The sequence below is a fragment of the Meleagris gallopavo genome, chromosome 8 (genome assembly GCF_000146605.3).
Source record: "Meleagris gallopavo isolate NT-WF06-2002-E0010 breed Aviagen turkey brand Nicholas breeding stock chromosome 8, Turkey_5.1, whole genome shotgun sequence".
In the NCBI taxonomy this organism is placed as follows: Eukaryota; Metazoa; Chordata; class Aves; order Galliformes; family Phasianidae; genus Meleagris; species Meleagris gallopavo.
Window position 1 is genome coordinate 22592934 of NC_015018.2, and position 21109 is coordinate 22614042.

The window sequence follows — 21109 nt, forward strand, 5'->3', positions numbered from 1 at the left end:
AGGGGAAACTGTGGGAAAGACGCTGGAAGACTGCTGGCACTTAAGTGATCTTTGACCGTATCTTCATTAGAGAGTGAGGAATTTTGAAATAGCCCCAGCTGGGAAGAAAAAGGGAAAAGAAAAAGTGGGGCAGCCTTTTTCTCCCAGCTGTGTAAGCCTGCTCTAATTGTCTGCATCTGCTAAGTCATGGCACTGACGCTTGTACCAGGAAGCAGGGATCAGTGATGTAAGTCAGGTTAGAGATGTGGTGGGCACCCCCCCTCGCAGAACACTGCCATGGGCAGTTTCTAAGAGTCTGTCCTTCGTGATGTCAGTACCTGGATAATGGCTTGGAAACGCAGAGAAATTGTGTTCCATGTTGGTGATGGAGCTTGGAAGGGAATTGTGACCTCCTCCAGTAACAAACGTGTGAGATTAAACACCCCGATCGTAAAGCAGGATGTGTATGCAAGAATAAATAAACCTTTCTTAATCCGATCAACCTGGTTATTCTGGAATCCCATAAAATAACTGCCATTGGGGCTGCTTGAGAGGAGGTTGCCATAAACATGACTTACAAGGAGGGGACATCTAAACTTTGCGCAACCTGGTGATTGCATTGGCGGTTTTCCAGGATCCCCCAAGGGCTGCTGCTAATTGGCATAAAATTAAGCAGATTGCAGCTACTCTCATCCTTAATACAAAGAGAGGGCCCCCGGGAGGCTACAGGTTGCAGCGTGTGGCTGCTTCCATCGTGGAGCACAGTGCGTGGGGATGTTTGGCTCCTCGGGCTCTTTCTCCCTACTGAAGGAGGTCTGGGGAGGCTGCAGTCCACAGCAGAGCCCTTTGAAACAGCTTGACCACCCCTCTTTCAAAAACAGTGCTTTCAACGTCAAATATGGCTTTGATTAAGATCATGGACTGTTAATCAGCATTCACAAGATGAAAAAAATAATAATAATAATTTCCTCCTCTCCTCCTCCCAGAAGCAGACTACTGGTAGAAACTGAAGCTGGAAAAAATACTTGAAAGTCAGCTAAAGTCACCTTGGTAACTGCAGCAATACACTTGCCCAGAATAGGAGACATCAAACCCAACTACAAACAGCTTTAAAGAAACAAAAAGAATGTAATCATCTAAGGAATTAATCTGACAACTGCCCACATTTACACCTCCCACAAGCTCCCAATCAGAGGGAAATGCGCTTTAATCTCCTCCAACCCCCCTCCAGTTTCACAAAACACTAGATGCTCAGTCCTTAAACTGGGACATTTCCGGTGTGCTGCTTCCATTTAAATCTACTGCTTTTCCAAATGCAGCAGCCCTAGCTGTTGCAGACTTGTTTTTTCTGGGCACGGAGAAACATGGCTTTTTTGTGTGGGTTGGATGAAGTATTAAATCTGAAATAGACAAAGTTTGTGGCGTTTTACGTGATAGTCAGCTAGAGCTTAGTCATAACAAATAAAACTTCACCGGTTTCTGCTGCTGGTTTATTTGGTGATGGGGTGGAGGAAGCAATGGCTTATGGGTAGCTGGCAGTCATAAAACCAGATATGTTAGTCTTAGAAAGCAAACTTTTTCTAAATTTTCTTCTGCGGCTGAGAAATACAAGCTGTGGATGGCAGTGTGTGTTATGATGTGAACTTCTCATTGACAACACCATAGATGTCCTGGTGACCCTCCATCTGGGCTGTCACCCTTTGGAAGAATAAGTACAAGCATTTCTGTTCTCAGTGGGAGAATATTAATGGGTCTTTAAGAGCTGCTGTACGTGTTCCAGAGATGAAAGTCACGTCCACTTTGTGGCTTTCCTCAAGCACCTTGAACTTCGACATCTCCAAACCTATTGCAAAGCTGTAGGATGCACCACATCCTCTTGATGTGCTTAGTCCACCACGTGGCCACATGTTCCCAACCACACAGAGCTCTTGCTTAGAAACATATAGCTTAGATAGAAGGTGGCAGGATTCTGCTATTGGAGTTTCACTCTCAACTTCAAATAGCTGAAATTGTGTGAACTCCACTATGGTGAAACAAGAAACACTGAAACCGTGACTATCTTGGAAAAGTTTCGTGGAAAGGATTAATTATTTCATGTCATTTAAAGTATAAACTACCATTTTGCTTCACTCCTTCACCTTTTTGACAGAAGGACTGGTTACTTATTAATGTGAAGTCATAATTATTGACAGCCTTAAAGTCGCAACAGTTCCGTTTGATAGTTATACATTAGTCAACATCTTCTCTCGAGTGTATAATGACAAACAGCATTTGCTGTTTCTAATAAGATTTAGAAAGCTTTGCCCCTTTTCTCCAGAATATTGTCGTCATTGCTATTATTGCATTAACAACCGGAGGCTGTTTCCCCTCAGGACTGCAGCCCCATTGTGCTAGCAGCTGTACTGGCTCATGTGGTGGAAACTGAAAAACCCACCTTCATTACAGGGGGTTTGGAGCCTGGGGTTGCTGGGATCCGCCCTCTGGCAGTCTGTCCTTCCAAAACATGGACCTACAGCACCGGCTGTGGGACGCTGGGGTGGGAGACGTGCACTTGAGTGGTCCAGGTGAGAAGGGAACAATCTCCTGTCTGCAGCAGTAACATTGCTGTGTAACTCCCGATCCGCTGCGGGGTGCTTAAACTCTGGAGCTGCATTTAACGAGTGCAAGCTTATGGCCTGCTTGAAGGCTGTGTGTTGCTAATGGCTGACCCTTTTGGTAGGGATTGATAAATTAATGATTGGAAGTGGTAGACCACAGGCTGACTTTCCCACAGTTCACTGTGTATATACAATCTGATAAGGAAGTTCAGGCAAAGCTTAGCTTAAGGTCAACTGATCATTAATCAACTGTGCACTTCTCAGGTAATCAGCCTGGAAAATGCTGTCCCACTCCACTCTTTGAAGACCCCACCTACAAAGAGCTGTAAAGTGTTTGCCCAAGTAGATTAAACACAGCTTTAAGTGCCACCTATAGACTACAAAGCACCTTGTGTCTTTGCTTCAGGGTTAACCCTCCGGACTGACACTTGGCTGACTGACAGACCATCAGCCCACCCCGTTCATAAACTGTATGCTGACCTACTGTGTCCTTGCTGCGTCCATTACTCTTTGTGTGTGGCTAATGCACAACATGAAACACACATTTCATCTTGCAAGGAGATGAGCTGGGCTACTCTGGGCTACTCCTTTGTTTTCTCTGTATGTTTCTGCCCTGGACATGCAGGGTATTTGCAGGCCCTCCTGAGATTGAGGCTGAGATTGTACCTTTGTATTGGAGTGAGCAGCGCAGCAGTCTGAGTGCAAAGCTCTCCTAGGCCTGGATGCCAGGGCAGAAGCAACAGACTGAGCTGCTTTGGAAGCTGTTCTGAACTGTATTGCTACGTGTGTGGTTGATGGAAGTAATTTTGGAACAGCACCCAAATGTAAAGTCAAGTAGAGGTGTGATGGGTCGTGAGAGCTTGTGAGGGTCAAGCTGTTTCTTTACATTCTTTTCCAGAAGTATGTTCAAGATGGCTCAGCTTGCATGGAGGAAGGATCTGAACATGTTTTGACAGCGTTCCCAAATGCAAACTACTCAGCCTGGTAGTGCTGTTTGGTTTTTAATGTGGCAAAACAGAACCACATTACAGTATGGTATCTTTCTGTCAGCTCCTTGCTTTCCCTGTCCTCCTCTTCTGGTGATTCTGCAGTATAGGAATTATCTAAACTTAATATAGTCTTACTTCTATTATTTACACCAAGTGACAAAAACATAAATCAGACTCATCACACCAATTCATGTCATTCTCAAAAACTGTAAACTCCGTGTCCTTCCTTCTTTGGTCTGGACTATCATGTAACTGCTCTTTGAACACATAAAGTGTTTATGGTCAAGTATTTTGAGATACACCTGCTCGATTATCTGGAGGATTCTATCTGGCAAAGTTCCTAATCGTGTAACAACATAACCTTTAGTCATGGCTTCACGACATGCTGGCCTTGCAGAAATGAAAAAAATAGGAAAGCAAAGCTGCACTGCCTTAGAGCAGCCCCATTTCAAAGAGAAGGCAATCTGTGTATGTCTTGCTCATTATGAGCAGAATCCATCTTTGGCTGTTGCACTTGATGCTGGTGGAAAAAGAGTTCTCAAAACCTTTCAGTTGATCTGTGGAAAGAAGTGATTTGGATATAACAGTAGAAATGCCTCAGTCCTGAAAGATAGGACACTCTTTCCTGCAGGTCACTGCCTAAAATATCCTGAAGACACAGCAAAAGGGAGAGGGAAGGCATACCTGCTAATGTTCCTAAGCTATTTTTTAGTGGTTTTGGCAGAAAGTGTAGGTTTTCTCCAATTCTTCCCAGAAATTCTATTTCTTGTGTGCTGGGGAAGAATGCAGTATGTGTCTTCACCAGTTCTGATCCTAGGTCATAAAACAAAGGCAGCAGCATACTGGGACTGATAGTCTGTGGGAAGCTGAGTCTGTGAAGGGGTGAGAACTCAGATGCGTCTTCATAACACTTTGGTCTTGTGTTCCTCAGTGTTGACACAATTGATCTGAATCACAGCAGAAGCAGCACACAATGCTTGGATACTAAGTGTGCATGTTTTCTCTCTCTTAGAAGCCGGAAGGACAGTTTAGAAAGCGAGAGCTCAGCAGCTATCATTCCTCATGAGCTAATCCGCACGAGACAGCTGGAAAGCGTACACCTGAAGTTTAACCAGGAGTCTGGAGCGCTGATTCCCCTCTGTCTAAGGTGAGTGGGGCCATCCTTCCTCCTCAGCTTCTGCAGCTTTTGCCTTATGGCATTGTTTTGCTGTACAGACATGCGTGCAATGGTTCTTTAAAGGCCAGAGCTGAGATAATTTTGCCAAAACACACTGGAAACAGATGATTCTTTGCTTGTGTGTTTATCGTGGTAAAAAACTGTTTCTTATTCTTTTTTGCTGTCCTCCGGTATATTTTAGTGTACTAAAACAGGACAGGATTAGTATGCCTTTATTATTAATAGTCTAATACTGGCGACTCTGATAAAGAAGGGATGTCTTATCATAGTCTGTCAAAGAAATCCCTTGAGTTGTTAACTATGGCTTATGGACTCAGACACAAATATTTGTGCAAAGCCTGTTTGCAGTCAGTTTATGCATGCAAGTGTGTTTTCTAGTCAAATTCTCTCACATGAGTGAATGAACAGAACATTTTATGTACCCTGTGCATTATCTTTTGAAGGTTAGGCTGTGCATACCACTGTATGTGACATTCTAGATACTCACAGTTTCAGTCAGCACTCTTTTAAAAAATACATGTGGCAAATGTAGTCGTTAGCATAAGACAAACGATTGCAGGTGATTGAATTACTTTGGCTTAATGAGTTACCTGCCTGTGGTATCGGAGTTATCAGCAGCAGGTGCACACTCGCCTGTGCCTGTTGAGAAACCAATGGGATAGCTGACATGAACATATTTTATTTTACATTATAAATGTGTAAATGCTCTGTCACAATCAGTTAACACAGCTCAACTTGACCAGCAGTAACTCATCAATCAGCTGTGACCCTGTCGTTGGGTGCTATATATCTTACCTTAAGTTTTCCCACTTGCATATTGGAATCCATGCTTGCATGCAGAGGCACTCAGCCTAAGTAGCACAGGCATGATTTTCCCCATGGAAAGCGCTGAATGAAGAAAAGGGTATTGATACTATAAATGGTTATGCATATGTATTTCTAGGTATTTTATTGAAATGCATAAGTAGTGCAGGTTACATTTGTCAAGCACCAGGGCATTGAATTACTAGGCATTGTCACTGTAAGTAAGTTTGATCCCACTGATGATCCTGCTTAGAAAAGCATCATCTCACTGCCACATGATGCGGAGTCTGGATCCTCTCCTGCAGCTTTCTTGCTTCTGAAAGACTGACAGTCCCCTGTCTATATATGCATCAGGGCTTCATCATGGGGACGCCCATGCAATGGGATCCAGTTAGGCTATTCTAGTTCTGAAACAAGGCCCCACATTATATAGGGGAGAATAAAAGAGAACTTGCCTCAGAAAGAGACTTGTGATGGGCTAATCAGTCACATGTTCCTAAAAAGTTAATAGTTGCTACCTTCAGATGGCTTCACATGCTGATGGCAGAAGCTATAGTGATACATCGTCAATCTGTTGAATGCTGCTCACAGCCTTTCAGTTCACACGCATATGTTTTATTCCCAGGGGAAGGCTCTTACATGGACGGCACTTTACATATAAAAGTATTACAGGGGACACAGCAATCACGTTTGTATCAACGGGAGTAGAAGGAGCATTTGCTACAGAGGAGCACCCCTATGCAGCACATGGACCTTGGTTACAAGTGAGAGCCTTTTTCCTTCCCCCTTTACATTGTCCTAAGTATGATCCTATGTTAAGGGCTTAAAAGTGTAACAAACCTGTTTAGTATCTCTTACAGTTTATGCAGAATATTTTCAGTGATTATGAACTCAAAAAATAATGGTAAACTGTTACTGTTTATGTCACTGGAGCTCAAATTGATGACTAGTGGCCGGAAAGTTATAAAATTATCTGTGAATACAGTAGTATCCATTTCCTGGAGTCAGCAAACACTTTGAAGACTGTATTTGCTCTTGATCTCTTCCAAAAAGGAATTTGGGGAGGCAGAGTGGAATGACCTAAACAACAATGGAGCCAGGGTAGAAGAGCTAGCAAGCTGATCTCTAGAGAAGGCTGTGGGACTTCGATCCTACAGAGCCAGGATCTCAGTTTTACGTCACCCTTTACAGGAGGGCAGCGCAGAGGGTACAGCCTCTCAGTTTTACCTCTTTCTTAATGATTCTATGACAAAAGTGTGTGGTTCTTTGAAGCACCAGATTTTTTCTGTATCACAGATTTCCCTTGGAAGCTCCCCATTTGCTCGGTGTTGAGGGTCAGCCCTTTAGAGCCATGGATGCACGAATTATATGATGGCATAGCACTGTTCTAACCTTGAATTTCTTCATGGTTATAAACACATTGCAAACATAAAAAAAGCTGTATAAATGTTTATACAGAAAAATACATGCAGAACATCTCTGTCTTCACTGTTGCTGTGGCATTCCTGCCTCCCCTTCTGTTTTTAAGGCAGAGGTTTGTTTTTGCATTGCGGTGTTGTAGTTAACCTTCCAGTGACTTGTTTTCAAGGCATTCCAGTGCATGTGTTCATACGTCTGGAGGACATCATACCTTGAAATCTGTATGACTTGTAAAGGAGCTGATCTTGGCTGGAATCATCTTGTGTAGGGATTTCAAAGAACTTGCATGCTTTGATTGTACTGACTGGAAAGTGCAGCACTCCTGTAATGATTAACAGCAAACGGTCAGGCTTAAGGGTGGGTCATTTGCTGTTGGTTCCTGTGCTTGCCAGCATATGATACATGGGATCTTGTGACTGTGCTAACTCCAAACATAAGAGTATTTGTCTGCATTTACATCACATCTTGAAATGTATTGATGTGTGGAGTAGTCAGGTAACCTCTAAGAGTGATGAATGGCAGCAGTTAGGTCACCATTCAGGCAAGTAACCAATATTAACCCTTATAAGCCCCGTTGCTTCTGTGCCTATTACTGGGGTGCTGAAGATTAAGCAAGTTTTTTGGAGTATGTGGAAGGGAAAGGTGAAGAGCTTCTGGTTCCTGAGGGATTGGGAGAAGCAAGTTCCCTTGCTTGTCTCCTGCACAAGATCATTGTATTGGATCTTCTTTTCTGATGTGACACTTTGTGCTGGCTCCTGCCCCGTCCTGTGATAGGAATGAGGGAGGACAGCCTGGTTGGGAGGGGAAAGGAAGCTAGAAACAGCCTGGGACAAGAAGAGGAGGACCTGGTTATGTGAGATAGATGTGGGAGTGTCTGAGGCTCTTGGCTTAATATGCAGGCTTCTTCTGTGCTCAGCAGTCCCTTGTGGTGTTGGGAGTGGAGGAGGGAGGTTCGCATGGCTTTGCTTGAGAAGTAAAAGACATTGTGGTGCACAGAATTATCAAGGAGGCGAGTCATGTTAGTTTAGACCTTTGCAGCCTGAGCAGGCAGAGTTGGCAGCCCCACAGAGCTTTCACAATGAGGCCCAGGGGCCTTTCCTCCTCCTTCGCCTGGGACCCTGGGCACTGCAATGCAGAGGCTTGTTGCAAAGGCATGCAAACGGAGGGATTATGGAGTGGAAAAGTGATGGCAGGCCTCTTCTCCTGCAGGTTTTTCTCCTATCTTAGGAAACAGAGCCTGAAAAATCCGGGCCTCCACTCTGTGCAGCAGCCAGGGACTGACTCCTTTTAGGCCTGAGTGCTGGTGCAGCGAAAGCCCAAACCTGCAGACTAAACACAGCACCTCCTGTTTACATCTAGTGGGCTGGAGTGGAGCATGTCCAAGGTGGGTCAGGCCGAGCTGAGCAATGAGCTGAGAGTCGCTGGCTGTGGCGGGTGCCTAACGGGTGACAGGAGTTTGGCAGGTCCTGTGCTGTTCCTAGCAGGCAGGTGTCCGCATCGCTGCCACAGCTCGTGGCAGGAGCCCTTTTAGCAGTCTCAGCAGAAAAGGCAAGGAATCATTAGACTACGACGATTGTGTGTCCCATTTCTGTCAACAGTCTTTCCAGGTCACGTTTGAGGTATGTTACTGGGGGAAGCCTGTCCTGCTGCTGCCCATGCTCAAGGGATGATTAGATTATTTCATTCTCCAGAGCTGTCAAATTGGCACCTTTCCCAAGTATTTGGACTTTTTTTTCATCTAAGTAACATTTAATTAGTTCTAAGAAGCTAAATTCTATTAAAGGTCTAAGCATGTCAGGCTGGTTTATTTCTGAATTTCTTCCACTGTGTCATGTATTGTTGAATAGGGAAATTGCTTTGACTCAGAAATGTACAAACATATTCAAGAAGTCCTCCTTGTTAACACTAGACTCCTGTTTATATGCTAGTTACCGTGGCAAAGTCTCTGATGTGTAACACTTGCATTAACATTACACATGATCAAAGGCTTCCGTCCTTCTTTCTTCCGTTCCCCCTTCCCCCAGCGCTGTGACAGCAGTATCCCCATGCCTCCTAAGCACCCCTCATCTCCTCTCCTTCCCGAAGGGCAGATGTTCCAGATGCACAGAGAAAGGCTGGGCAGGAGCTGTCTGGCCCAGTGTCAGAGAGTTAAGGATGCTGATCATATAAACAGACTCTGACATTAACTGCCCCACAGAGACATTCATATTCGTGGTGGAGTGCCCGAGCTTCTCGGTCTGAGCATGCCAAGCATGCAATTCATCACAGATCAACCTTGTTTGTCTGTATGCCTACCCAAAGCAAGGTGAGGTTGTGCGTGTGTTCTCCTTCCCTCCCTTACTTGTGTTCAGGCAGATGATAGAGACGCTCTGTTGAAATGTCTTACTGATCAAACCCGACCCAATAAAGTTGCCTGAGCCTTTAATACATATTAATATTATCCTGGGGTAGTTTGTGTCAAAGCCTGTCAGCATGCATCATCCTTTGGGAATTACCATCATTAAGTCTTCGGTGATGGGAGTCAGGACATGCTTCTGCAAAGCTCCTCTGCTTTTATGTGTATGTCTAGCACAAAGCAGACTGTTCTCCCCTCCTACCTTGCTCACCTGGACTGCTTACTCTCCCCAGAGGGGAGAAGGAGGTTTGTTTAACACTACCTTCAGATAATTTCTACTCCTGCTGCTTTAGGCAGTCATTGTTCTAGGGAAGAAGATGACATTCAAGTCTTTGATCATGTGCAACGTACATGTTACGCATCAGATATTGCTGCAAACTCTGACATACGAGTCCATACAGTGCAGTGAAAACAAACTTAAAGAGTCCTTGTTAACTGCAAAATCAAGCATACAGAATTTAAGGACTATCTGAACAACAGTCTCTGCAGCTTAACCTTGCCCTTGTTATGTATGTGTATTTCAATATCATATCTAATTGAATGTTCAGATGATTTTTTACAGAGTACACCACCTCATTCAGTGCAGAAGGATGCAACATGTTTTGGGGAGTAAGGTAGACTCTTGCCTATAGGACATCCACTTTGTTTGTTTGTCAAAATTAGAACATGTATAGTGAATGAGACAAGTAATTGCAGAAAAATCAGAATAGTCCCATGACGAAGCCTGTTAAGTGTTACCCTGGAGAACTGAATCCTGTCCCTACCTCTATTATTCTGTTCTGTCCAGATTCTCAAGCTAAAATATTCACAGGTGGCAACTGAGTTTGTGTTCCCCATTTTCTGGATGGCCAGCTTGAGAGCTGAGGTCTGATCCATGTTCCCAGCAGTACCAGAGGCCAGGAGGAATTCTGCTGCAGATCCCCTGTGCTCCACAGTGCAGAGTAGGCTGGAAAAGAGGGAGCTCTGAGTCTTGGGGCAGGCACCTGCAAGAAGTAGCCATTCGGACTCAATTTCCTCTTCAATTGTTTTCCTCTGTCTGTTAAGGAAAACCTTCTTCCAGTCATCCTGTGAAGATTAATTTAGTGCTTGCAAAGCATTTCGGCACCACAGATGAACACTAGAAGCAAACTAGGAAGATATTAAAATTCATTCTTGCAAGCCAGGGGAGAGAAAAGAATTCCATGGAGTAGGGGGCCAACCTGAGAGTCAAGACTCTCACTGAAACCCCTCTGCTCTTGCAGGTTTTCTCTGAGATTTTGTTAGGTCTCAGCTTCTTTAGCTCCCTCCCCCATCTGCTGCATGGAAAGGAGTGCTCCCTGCCTTGCAGAAATGTGAGGCTGAGCATGTCAGAGACTGTGAGAGCAGTAGGGACAGTAAGATTAGGTACTTCCAATGTAATCCATGCTGGCAATAGTCGGATGGAGAGTACTAAATAAAGGGGAAAAGAGTAGGAGGAAACGAGCAAACAACTTGAATGATAATGAAAAGAAATGATGACTAATGCTGCATTCAGTGAGCAGCACCATCCTGAGGACCAAGCAGGGCAGAGGTCTTGTGGGAGAAAAACTGCAGGCAATCTTGTGATTACAGATTTGTTTCGTGATGCAGACATTCACTGGGGCTGAATTAACATTGCACAGGCAGTCTCTATTCAGCCATTTCCAAAGTTTCATGTGCCCGATATTGCTGGTCTTTGTAGAGGTTTTTTTTCCAGGTAGTTTACTCAGTTTCAAAACAAATGCTGTTAGGCTGACGGAGGCTATGGATCATTTGCAGTTGGCAGCCTCTGATCCTCAGCACAAGGTCTCTGTCTCCACATGAGCTCTGCTTGCCTCCCATGCCAGCAGGTTTGCAGCACCCAGCAGACATGGTGTGGATGCTGAGGCTGTGGAAAAGGGGCTCCCCTCCCGTCTCCCTACCCTTTGTGTCACCTCCGGCTTTGGCCTCTGGTCTGCCCTCCATCCTGTTTTTCTATGTCTTTGTCTTCCCCTCATCCTGGCCCGTCTCTGCTTTTCTCTCCTCCCCTTCATTCAAGCTGGCAAATTCCTTCACCTCCTCCTCCACATTGCCTGACTTCCAGCAGAAATGCTGAGAGCACTGGAGAGTTTCCTGCTTCGCGTCCTGATGTGCCTGGTGCCATAGCAATCCCTCGTCACTCAGAGGAATGATCAAAGGAGAAAGTCCTACTTAGCAGCCTCTGCCCTGTGTCTGGGAGTGAGCTGCCTTGGGCTGGGGCATGCTCAATGAATAAGGGGCCTTCAGTGCATTTTTCTGCCCTTCTCTGAAAGGCTGTGGGCAAATCGTCACTTTCAGAGGCTTCTGGCTTGGCAAAGCATTCTCTTGATAGGGAGAGACTTTCCCTTGACCTTCAGAGCTCCTCCTGAGGGCTAGTTCCAGTGCTCTGCAATAAAATGATTATCCACATTTGTTAGCACTGCCGGAAACTACTTTTTCCAAAATACCTCTCTGAGATAACTTGATTCCTTTTCCCCTAAAAACCCTTAAAAACCTAAAACAAGACATCCAGCATGGAAAAATAAGTAGAGGCTTAGGACAGCAAGGTCAAACTTCTGGTAGAAAACGTTAGACAAGCATGTCTGTAGGCAGGATAGGTACATGGAGCCCGTGGGAAGCATCCAGCTTTCAGGAGCTATCAACACTTACTATCTATGTTGGCAATTGCAGGGTGGGGGGTGGTGAGCAGGGTCATAGGGGACAATCCATTCTTTTGGTTTGGCAACCTAAGTGAAAAATCTGGGAAAGAAGAGCAGACCAAGCTCAATCTTTAAATATTCTCAGTTTTTCTAGCTGAAACAAAAGCCTTAAAGAAACCAAAAGCAGAAGAAAATCCTTTTGTGTTGAATGAAACCAGAAATAGAAGGTTTTCTTCAATAAAAACAGACCAAAGGAAAAAAAAGCAAGTTTTGCAGAATGGAGCTGGGGTTGTTAGAAGTTTTGCCTTCTCTAATCAACATTTGAAGGATAAAGCACTCACCCGGGATATGAAAAACTCATGTTTTATTCCTTTGCTTTTATTTCAACCACTATTTCTACTTCTTAGCTTTATGGCCATCACAGCTATAGTGTATTTTTGTTGTTCCTCAGCTCATCCAATTGGAGTTGTTCCACATCATATAAAACACTGAATTAGTCACAGAGACAGAGAGCACAAGAGAATGACTCTGTTCCGGTAGAGTTAGGACATTCCCCTGGAAATGAGCACATCTGGTTCTTCTCTCTGCTATACCACATGTTAAAGCATTTATGCACATTGGCATAATGGCAGCAGTAGAGGTTCAAAGCAACCTTTGTAACAGCTACTCTGGTGCTTGAGTTGCTCGCCCATTAAGTGGCAGCTATGGGTTGTATCCAAGGGATTGGTTTTTGGTCTCCTCAGACTAGAGTAGCTGTGTCATGCCTAGCCTGGTGAATTTAAGGACAGCGTCCACAAACTGCCCGAAATCACATACAACTACAGCCTACTCTTCCCCAGATGCATCTGTCCCAAGACAAACATTTTCTAAATCTTTTAGGTGGCTTCCCCCAAATTCTTGGTCAGGCCTAGGGCAATCTAAATTATTTTCCAGTAAGTTTATCACCTTCCCACAACACTCCCCCAAGTCTCTTTCTGTTCTTTTTTCTCACAGCCTCATTTCATGAGACACCAGGAGAAACTTAACATTAGAAGTTAAAGCATCCCATTAGGTCATCATGATCCACTCTTCAATAGCATGTTCTCTAGTCCTTTGTCTAGGCTAGCTTTGGACAAGTCAAGTTCTCCCATCCTTCAACCAACTGACTATTCTCTGGCCTAACGCTCCTCCCTTGCTACTTGAACTACATTTTGGCTACTCTTTGTAACTTTTACCTGCTTGGAGCATTTGCTGAAATGCCTGTTCTGCCTTAGCACACTCTGTAAGAATTGGTGTTGCTTGGCTCCCTTGCCAGCTCTCTTCAGCTCAGCCAAACTTTGTGTCTACTGGAAGCAGCCCTGTCTACAAGATGGACCTCATCAGCCTGGACCTAGGACTAGCCTTGTAGCTGGGAATGTCATAGGAGATCCCACAAGGTCAAAATCTTTCAGCATCATCATATACTTCCTCTTCTGGAATTGTAACATCACGGAGTGAAGCAATAGCGTCCCTCAGGCATCTGTGAGTGGATGTTTTTCCTGTACAAGGAGAGTTATGAATCTCCTGGAAGAGCAACAATGGAATTTCCCATCAAAGGTGTTTGTCGCAATGCTGGTACCTTGGAGGCTGTACTGAGATGGTATGGGCCTCTTCAGGTAGTGTCAGGGCTGGGCATGACGTAGAAATACTTAATGACAAGGCTGGAACCATCAAAGCAAGGCAATGTGAAGAAGGCGAAGCCAAGGGGAAAGCCAGGAGAGGGGCTGGGGATGCTCATGGCACAAAGCACAAGTCAAGGGGTGTATTGGTAATGTCTAATTTCAGTGGGAAATGCTGACACACCTTAGCTGCATCTTCTCTGTGCTGTCAACAGGAATTAATCTGAAACATTTTTAGGGCAAAGGGCTCCTAAATGCTGCTGGGTATTTGCAGAAGTAACAGATGACATGCGGCTTAGGGTACAGCTGCTCCACCCAGCCTAGGCACCTGTATTGATGAGCAGTGTCTGAGGAGTGCTGGTGTGATTTACATAGGGCTTTATTGCAATACATCTCCACCTTCTCTGCCTGAGCTGTACAAGCCAGCTCTGTACTAAGTCCAGATCTAATAAAACCTTTATTTTCTTCGACAAACCTGTTAGAAAAGCAAATGGCAATGTTTAATGCAAACAAAGCACTAGGACAAAGTGTGGGATCATTTGGTTTTGTTTCTAGGTAGGCAAGAAAGTGGGTATTATCAGTAAAAGCATCCATGCTGATTTGTCTCTGGGCCAATTGCTTGTATTTTGCCCTGAACAAAGCACATTCCCTGAAGCTAGACAAAGCTGCAGCTTAATTCCTAGCTCACCTTCTGAGGGTCTTCCAAATCAAAGGTGTGCCAGCTGTCCTAGGCTGTGAGAATCAGCATGAACTGTGGTCCACAGCAACCTCTCCTGTGCTGAGAATTTCCAGTCCTCATGGTAGGGTTGAATTCTAATGTGCGAGAGAGATGGGGTGTTAGGTATGGAATGGTACCCATAAGCTGACTGTGAAGTCTTTAATGTTTTACTAAGCACAAGTTGATTTCAAAGTCAGCTGAACTAGCCTAGAGCCCCGTGACCTTGTGAACGTCTTTAGATCTCACCTGTTTTCCTGCATTTGCAGCTGCGTACCTCTAACAAGTCACAATACAGGTTTCTCAACTGTGGGTATGGAGGCTTCGACACAAGCTCCTTCACTTGACCTGTAGCTAAATCCTGTAGGTAAGAAGTAGGTTTCAGACAAGCTCAGGTGGGATTTACCACGAGAGGGAGACATCATGCTGACAGCATTCCCTGTACACATCCACCTGAGTGGGGCTGCCTAGCACGGCATTTTGTAATGTGTCAGCGCATGCAGCTATCAGCGAGGCAGAGGGAAATGCGGACCTTGATTGTTGCAGTAGTGCCTCTGATAGAGAACAGATACTTCTCTTGTGGGTAGTCATCGTCTTCCGAGCTTCTGCAGCATTACTGACATTCACAGAGCCACAGAGCACATGGGAAATGAAGAGTGAATCTGCTAGCAACGGGATGGCATCTGTCTGGGCCTCTCTGGGTCAGGTCACAGAGATCCCAGTGTAAGCAGAACTGTATAGCACCAAAGGGAACGTCCCAGATAGCCCCAGCTGCTTGGCGAGGCCATTCTCTGTACATACTGCAAACAGCCATGACAAAGGCTGAGTTACACCCTGCAACCAGCTTCAGCAGGCCAGGAAGGCGGGAATGTTTGCACAGAGCTGTGAAAACACAGAGCTGTGAGCAGCCGACCGCTATGGCTCCAGGAGAGCTCGGACGCCTCCTCAGCACTGCCCAAGAGATGTCATGGGAGGAAAGGCTGACTCTGTGTTTTGGATGGCTTCATTTGTCCTCCAGATTGCAAAGACTCTTCCCCTAGCTGGAGCTCTGTTTTCGTTGGGGGAGTGAAAAAGCTGCTTCATCATTATGATCCCTGTGCAGCGTCCTGTTGATAAGATCAGCTAACAGCATTGAAGGAAAACTCTAGATTCAGGCCTGAAATATAAAGTGAACAGGGCCTATTTGTTTAATTTGAGCTTCTAAGGTTTAAATCCCAAAGGAAATTAAATTAGGTGCCTAGAGCCATGGCAGTCTGTCATGTTTATTTGCTGGGAATGTCACCTTTAATATCATGCACATATAACGTGTGTGTGTTAATGTAATGGGGTATCATACTGTGCAGGAGCAGGCATGCTACAAGAGCTGAAAATGTGAAATATTGTGAACGAGGGAAGCTAAGATGGGATCAGATTTATTCTCATCCTGCTCCATAGGAGCAAACACCAGCATGAAGCTGTTCTGCTGACTGCAGGTGTGGATGTCGTCCAGATCTATGAGCAGACCTTCTTGCTCTTGGGTCATTTAAATTGGGCTACTTCTAAAAGGAGAAATGTTGTCTGGATGCAAATCCAGGACTGCTGTGCTTCTTGCTTCAGAAACCTCTTAGCAGCTGGTGTGCTGGGAACGTGTGCCTTCTGCATCCTCAAGAGAGTTCCAGAGTGCTGCAGGTTCCCTGAGCTGAGGGATCCCTTAGCTTACCAATTTGGTTGCACCTGTGCTTTAGAGATTCCCTTCTACTCTAGGAAGGAGGATAAGTTTCCCCAGCTGCATGGGGCTATGTAGGAGGCTTTGGGGTGGTTTGTTTTTCTGACTCAGACTGCTTCAGGTTGCTGAGGACGGGCTGTGTGTCACACTGTGTGAATGTCACTGCAGCAGTTTGTCACTGCAGCCAGAGACACTTGCCCTCCACCAAAGTTAACTATCTATGCAGGGCTTGCAGAACAGCACTGCAATCTTTTCTCAGCCTGCTCCAAAGCACAAGCTGCCGCTGCTTCGATCTCACAGCCACAGTCCATGAGACAGCTGAGCTGCAGACTGCTGTCCCACTCTACCTGTCAGACCGTTCAGGGAGCCAGTTCAGCTCACTAAATCAGTGGAAGTTGTTGTTTGGTTGCTGTTTTTTTTTTTCAGCTGGATTAACAAAATCCACTGAGAGGGGATGGTGAGCTGCAGATGGGCTTGGCTCAGGGGATCACACCCCACAGTGGTGCTTGTCACAGTGTTCCACATAGGCTTGTCTCCACTCTGCAAGTCTGTGGCTTAGCCAAGACCTGACTGGTCCCCCATTTGCTCCCTCAAGCCCTTGCTGCGCACCCCTCCTCACCCTGTGTTGTTTTCCAGCAGCAGAAGAGCAGCTGGCTGCCTCCACATGTGGTTCCCATTTCTTCCCTGCCTCTGGCACCTTGGGAGCGCCCAGGGGTCTTCCTGCTGCGCTTCTCTTCCAGTTCCCCTGCCAAAGATGTGACTCCTCATTCCTGCTCTCTCACCCATCCCAACCTCTGGCATTTTTGCTCATCCGTGGAGGGCTGAATATTCATTTCCTCTTTGCCTGATTGCTGTGAATACCAATTCCTCCTCCTTTTTCCGGCTGCTCTGTACATTTTGATGTCTGCCAAATTGTTTTCATTCCCTCGCCCCACTGCAGGCTGCACCTCCGCAAAAACTGATCTGCTCTACTCAGAGCCCCAGCTCCCCACCCAGCTATCCCTCCTGGGCTGAGCGATCAGGTTGCCCTCCTGCCTCTGACACGGAGAGTCGGCTTCCTCATTCTGTGAGCAGCCAACAAACGAGTGTCTCCAGTTCAACAGGCAGGATAGTTACAGCCTCCTGCAAGGAGACTGCAGCAGTTTGCAGTGGCACTGCGTGTTTCGGTGCAATGTTTCTCAGCTTGCCAGTCTGCAGATTGGTGCCAGGTTGCAGAGTTCTGTCCAAAGCAGCAAGCTCCTGGCTGCTAGCTGAAGCAGAGTTTTTTCCAGGCTCAGGGTATGAACAGACCTGATGAGCTACCTGCATCCAGGCTGAGCAGCTCAGTCATAAACCCTGGCCTGAAGCCTGCTGCAGGTTGAAGCTAAGTGAGGAGGAAAATTAGTGGAGAGTGGAGGCTACAGTTCCCTCATCCCTCAGGAAAGCAGTGTACAGTGTTGGCAGGGCAGCAGGAGTGAACGGAAGAGAATTCAGATACGTCATAGCTCTTGAATCTGGATTTGGTGTTTTCAGATCAAGTGTCTTACTAACCAAAGGAAGAAAGGGAAACCAGAGTACTGCCTTTCTTCAAGCCAACAGCCCTGCTGGTATTACCAATACAGAGGCTAGCACCTTCAGCTAAGTAGCCCACACTGTCCAGGCAATCATGCGCTCCCTGCTCCCATTCCTGGCTCCAAGGAGCTAGAAGTGGCTACCTGCAGGGCCATGAGACAGCCAGGCCAACTCTCTTCCAGCCCAGGGCAGGAGGTGACAGGATAAGGAAGGGGTCTGGGTATGATGACTGCTTCGGGGATGGAGAGCAGTGCCAGAAACAGAGGAAAGAGTGGAGCGAAGGAAGGAAGGGAGATGCAGAGGGAAAGAAGCAAACCTGTAGATTTAGGTTGAAATAGGAATAACATGCTGGGTTCTGCCGTAACTCAACTCCCAGGAATGTTGCTCCAACACACTTGCATTGCATGGGGATGTTGTCCCCATTCCACACTGCATTTCCATTCCCACTCCAAATCTGCTGACTGCTGGGGACTCCAGCCTTCACATCTGCTGCAAAAAGAGGCAGAACATGCCTGGTTTTGGGTATTATGTGCCTTCCTAAAGAGAGTGCAGGTTTTTCTCCCCATGAGTGCAGGGTTTGCTCCTGAGTGTTCCTCAGCTTTATGTGACTTGTGGTCTTCATGGAGCTCCACTTCAAGAAATCAGATGAAAGCAACACTGTCTCCTACTGCCTCTCTAGCAGTTGTTATCTTGACCCCTTTTCCTTCTTCCCTACTCTGTCTTTCTAAAGCTGGGCCTCTAATTTTAGTCTTAGGAAGATAATTGAGGGTCAAAAAAGATTGCCATATAATTTTAACATTTTTACTGTGGTTGAGGCAGGAGGCAAAGTTAGGAGCTCCTTTCCCTTAAGCCGATGTGTTGCAGGAATGAAGAACATTCCTGATACAGTTTGCTCAGTGGAAAAGTCATTCTGTTGCTTGGCAGTTAGCTAAAACTAGGAGTGAGAAGACATAAACCACTGTATTTCCTTTGCAGATCCTATTGACCGAAGAGTTCGTAGAGAGAATGCTGGAAGATTTAGAAGATCTGAACTCTCCAGAGGAAGTAAGGCTGCTTCATTCCTGCATCCCCAGTGCATGCCCCAGAGAGCCTCACAGTTTGAAGGCTTTGTGAGACCTTTACATCTTCTATGGGATAGAGCACTGAGAGAAGGGATTGCAAGAAAAGCAGAGCAGTTTTGGGTATCCTCTCCTTCAGCGTCATTCCCCACTCACTGTCTGGGCACTCTGACCCAAAGCAGGGCAGCCCCTGAGCCAGGTGTCAGGGTTTGCCTTCATGCTGTGGGTAACCTCCTCAAGAGCTCACCTCCTCCCCACTTCCAGAGCAGCTCAACGCAGTGACAGCACATTTACTGCAGAACAGTCTGTCCTTGGGGGCCTCCTTTTTTGGTTTGGGAACATTTTCAAGTCTGCTCTTGGCCCTCACCTGCTGCCCCTGCAAGTCAGTGCACAGCGTGCAAAAGACCATCCCCAGCCTGAAAACGTTACAGCAGCGGCTGAAGGAGCTTTATAAAGCTTTGCTGTGTGGTGCTAAACTTCCCCTTGCCATGTGATCTCTTCCTGGGGAACATTTAACACCCTGTCTCCCATGCATGCCATATAAATATTCTGACTGACTTCAAAGAGCAGTGGCAAAAATGACATGTAATATTTTTAATCCCATTTTTTACAGCTCCCTGCAGACTCTAAAGAAACTTTCCTTGGCTTGTCGAGCAGCACTCCTATCCCTCGCCCCGCTCCCCTCCCCCCAGGAAAATCTCAGGGCTCTAATTGTTTAATCCAGAGTTGATTTAATGCCAGGGTGTTCTTCGCTGTGAGAGTGAGGAGAGCACACTGCTGGCTGTGCAGGGACTTTCAGGCCAGCTTTTATCCAGTTAAACCTAATCCAAAGCTCATTTTGGCTGGTGACATGGAAGCCCAGGAGCGCTTGGTTGGAAGGCCCTTCAGTAGGGCTTTGGATTGCTCATGTTCCTCTGTGCCCTGCAGCGAGGTAAAGGCAGTGGGCATGGCAGCTTCTGGCACAGCAGCTGGCCTCTGAGTTACTGTGACTTTGCTAAATTAAAAAGTGAAAAGCAAACAAATGCGAAGGATGACTTCTCCGAGAGGATTGCTTTGGAACCACTCCTGTTTATGAAAAGGAAAATACTTGAGATGAAATGTGATCTTTCAGCGTTCAGATCCCTCCAAGGATTTGTATGTTACAGGATCCCAGTTTGGGCCAACTTAACACATTCCTCACAGCTCTGGCTGATGATATTCATGCGATTGAACGAAGCTCTGTCAGTGCTGCAAGGAGAGTCTTTCCTTCGCTACATAACAAGGCTCCCAGATTAAGGAAAATATCTTTCTCTGAGTATCTTTAGCATGTTTTTTACATACTCTTGACCTTGAACTCAGAAAGATCCCCTAGGCTATATGGGACCACTGGATTACATGGTCCAAGCTATACACAGGGATTGAGTTAAAGAAAAAAAATAAAAACAATCCTAAGTGGAACTTTGACTGTTTATGTTTACTAGAGAAGGAAAAAGTAAAAGTTCTGGGGAGCCATTACCCTGAACGATCCTTCTGCCTTCCCTCAGATCATGGGTCAGGCCCAGAACCACCAGCCTGGCACATTAAGGTCTGCAAGTTACCCTTGTACACAAGCTGTGCATGGAGCAAGGTCAGGAGCAAGTTCATAGCCCACTGCAGCCATCCTTCCTGTGGAGCAGATGTCTGCAGGGGAACTTCTCTAACAAGAACCTACCACTGAGCAGGTGTTGATATCCTTCAGAATGGGGCTCTTATGGAAAGAAAGACAATTCACTGGATAAAGATGGATAATTGGCGGTCATTTTCCCTTGCACAAGCTCTCTATGTACATAATAGCCCCTGTGCAGCTTCCAGCACTGCTGGCCTTGTACAGAGGGCTCACACAGGAAAGGATGCCTGTGGCAGTTCTGAAACAGCTGCCTCCATGTCCTGTGACTGCAGGTGGGATAGGATCCTGGTGAGATTCCTCCCTGAGCGTGCTGTAGAGGCATCAGGGATGATCACTGAGTGGAGCAGAGATATCAAAACAAAATCACTTTGCAAACTGGTTTCCAGCCTTGTGTTCTGGACTCTCAGAATGGTCAGTGGAATTGCTTGGAATGCTGGTCCAGAAGTGCTGTTCTGCTGCCATGTCGCCACATACAGGCTTGAAGCCTTTATTAGTGCTGCATCTAGGATGTTTGCCTTTTTTTTTACTTCTTGCACTCTTAAATGTGGCTTTGGCAGCTCAGCAGTGAGAGCAAAATTCTAGTGACACAGAGGGGGAGCTTTTCTCGCTCCAGGATTGCACTTGTCAACCCACAGATGCCCCACAAGCTTCCCCTGCTAAGCAGCACATCTTTAAGTGCCTGCCCTTTGAACAAGAAGGTGATGGGAGGGCCTGGTCCATGTTAACCCCTGCATGGCTGTCAATGCCAGGAAACAGCTAGTATTGTTCCACTCTGTGATGGTTC

At 46.0% G+C, this 21109-nt stretch overlaps 1 protein-coding gene across 1 annotated transcript in view; it reads left to right on the forward strand.

Moving 5' to 3' along the window:
• SUFU (SUFU negative regulator of hedgehog signaling) overlaps positions 1-21109 on the forward strand; it is an 86822-nt gene that overhangs the window by 59483 nt on the left and 6230 nt on the right. The window contains exons 11-13 of the mRNA XM_010714640.3: positions 4578-4712; positions 6172-6310; positions 18598-18666. Coding sequence (XP_010712942.2) covers positions 4578-4712; positions 6172-6310; positions 18598-18666 — 343 coding nt within the window. The remainder of the gene's footprint in view (positions 1-4577; positions 4713-6171; positions 6311-18597; positions 18667-21109) is intronic.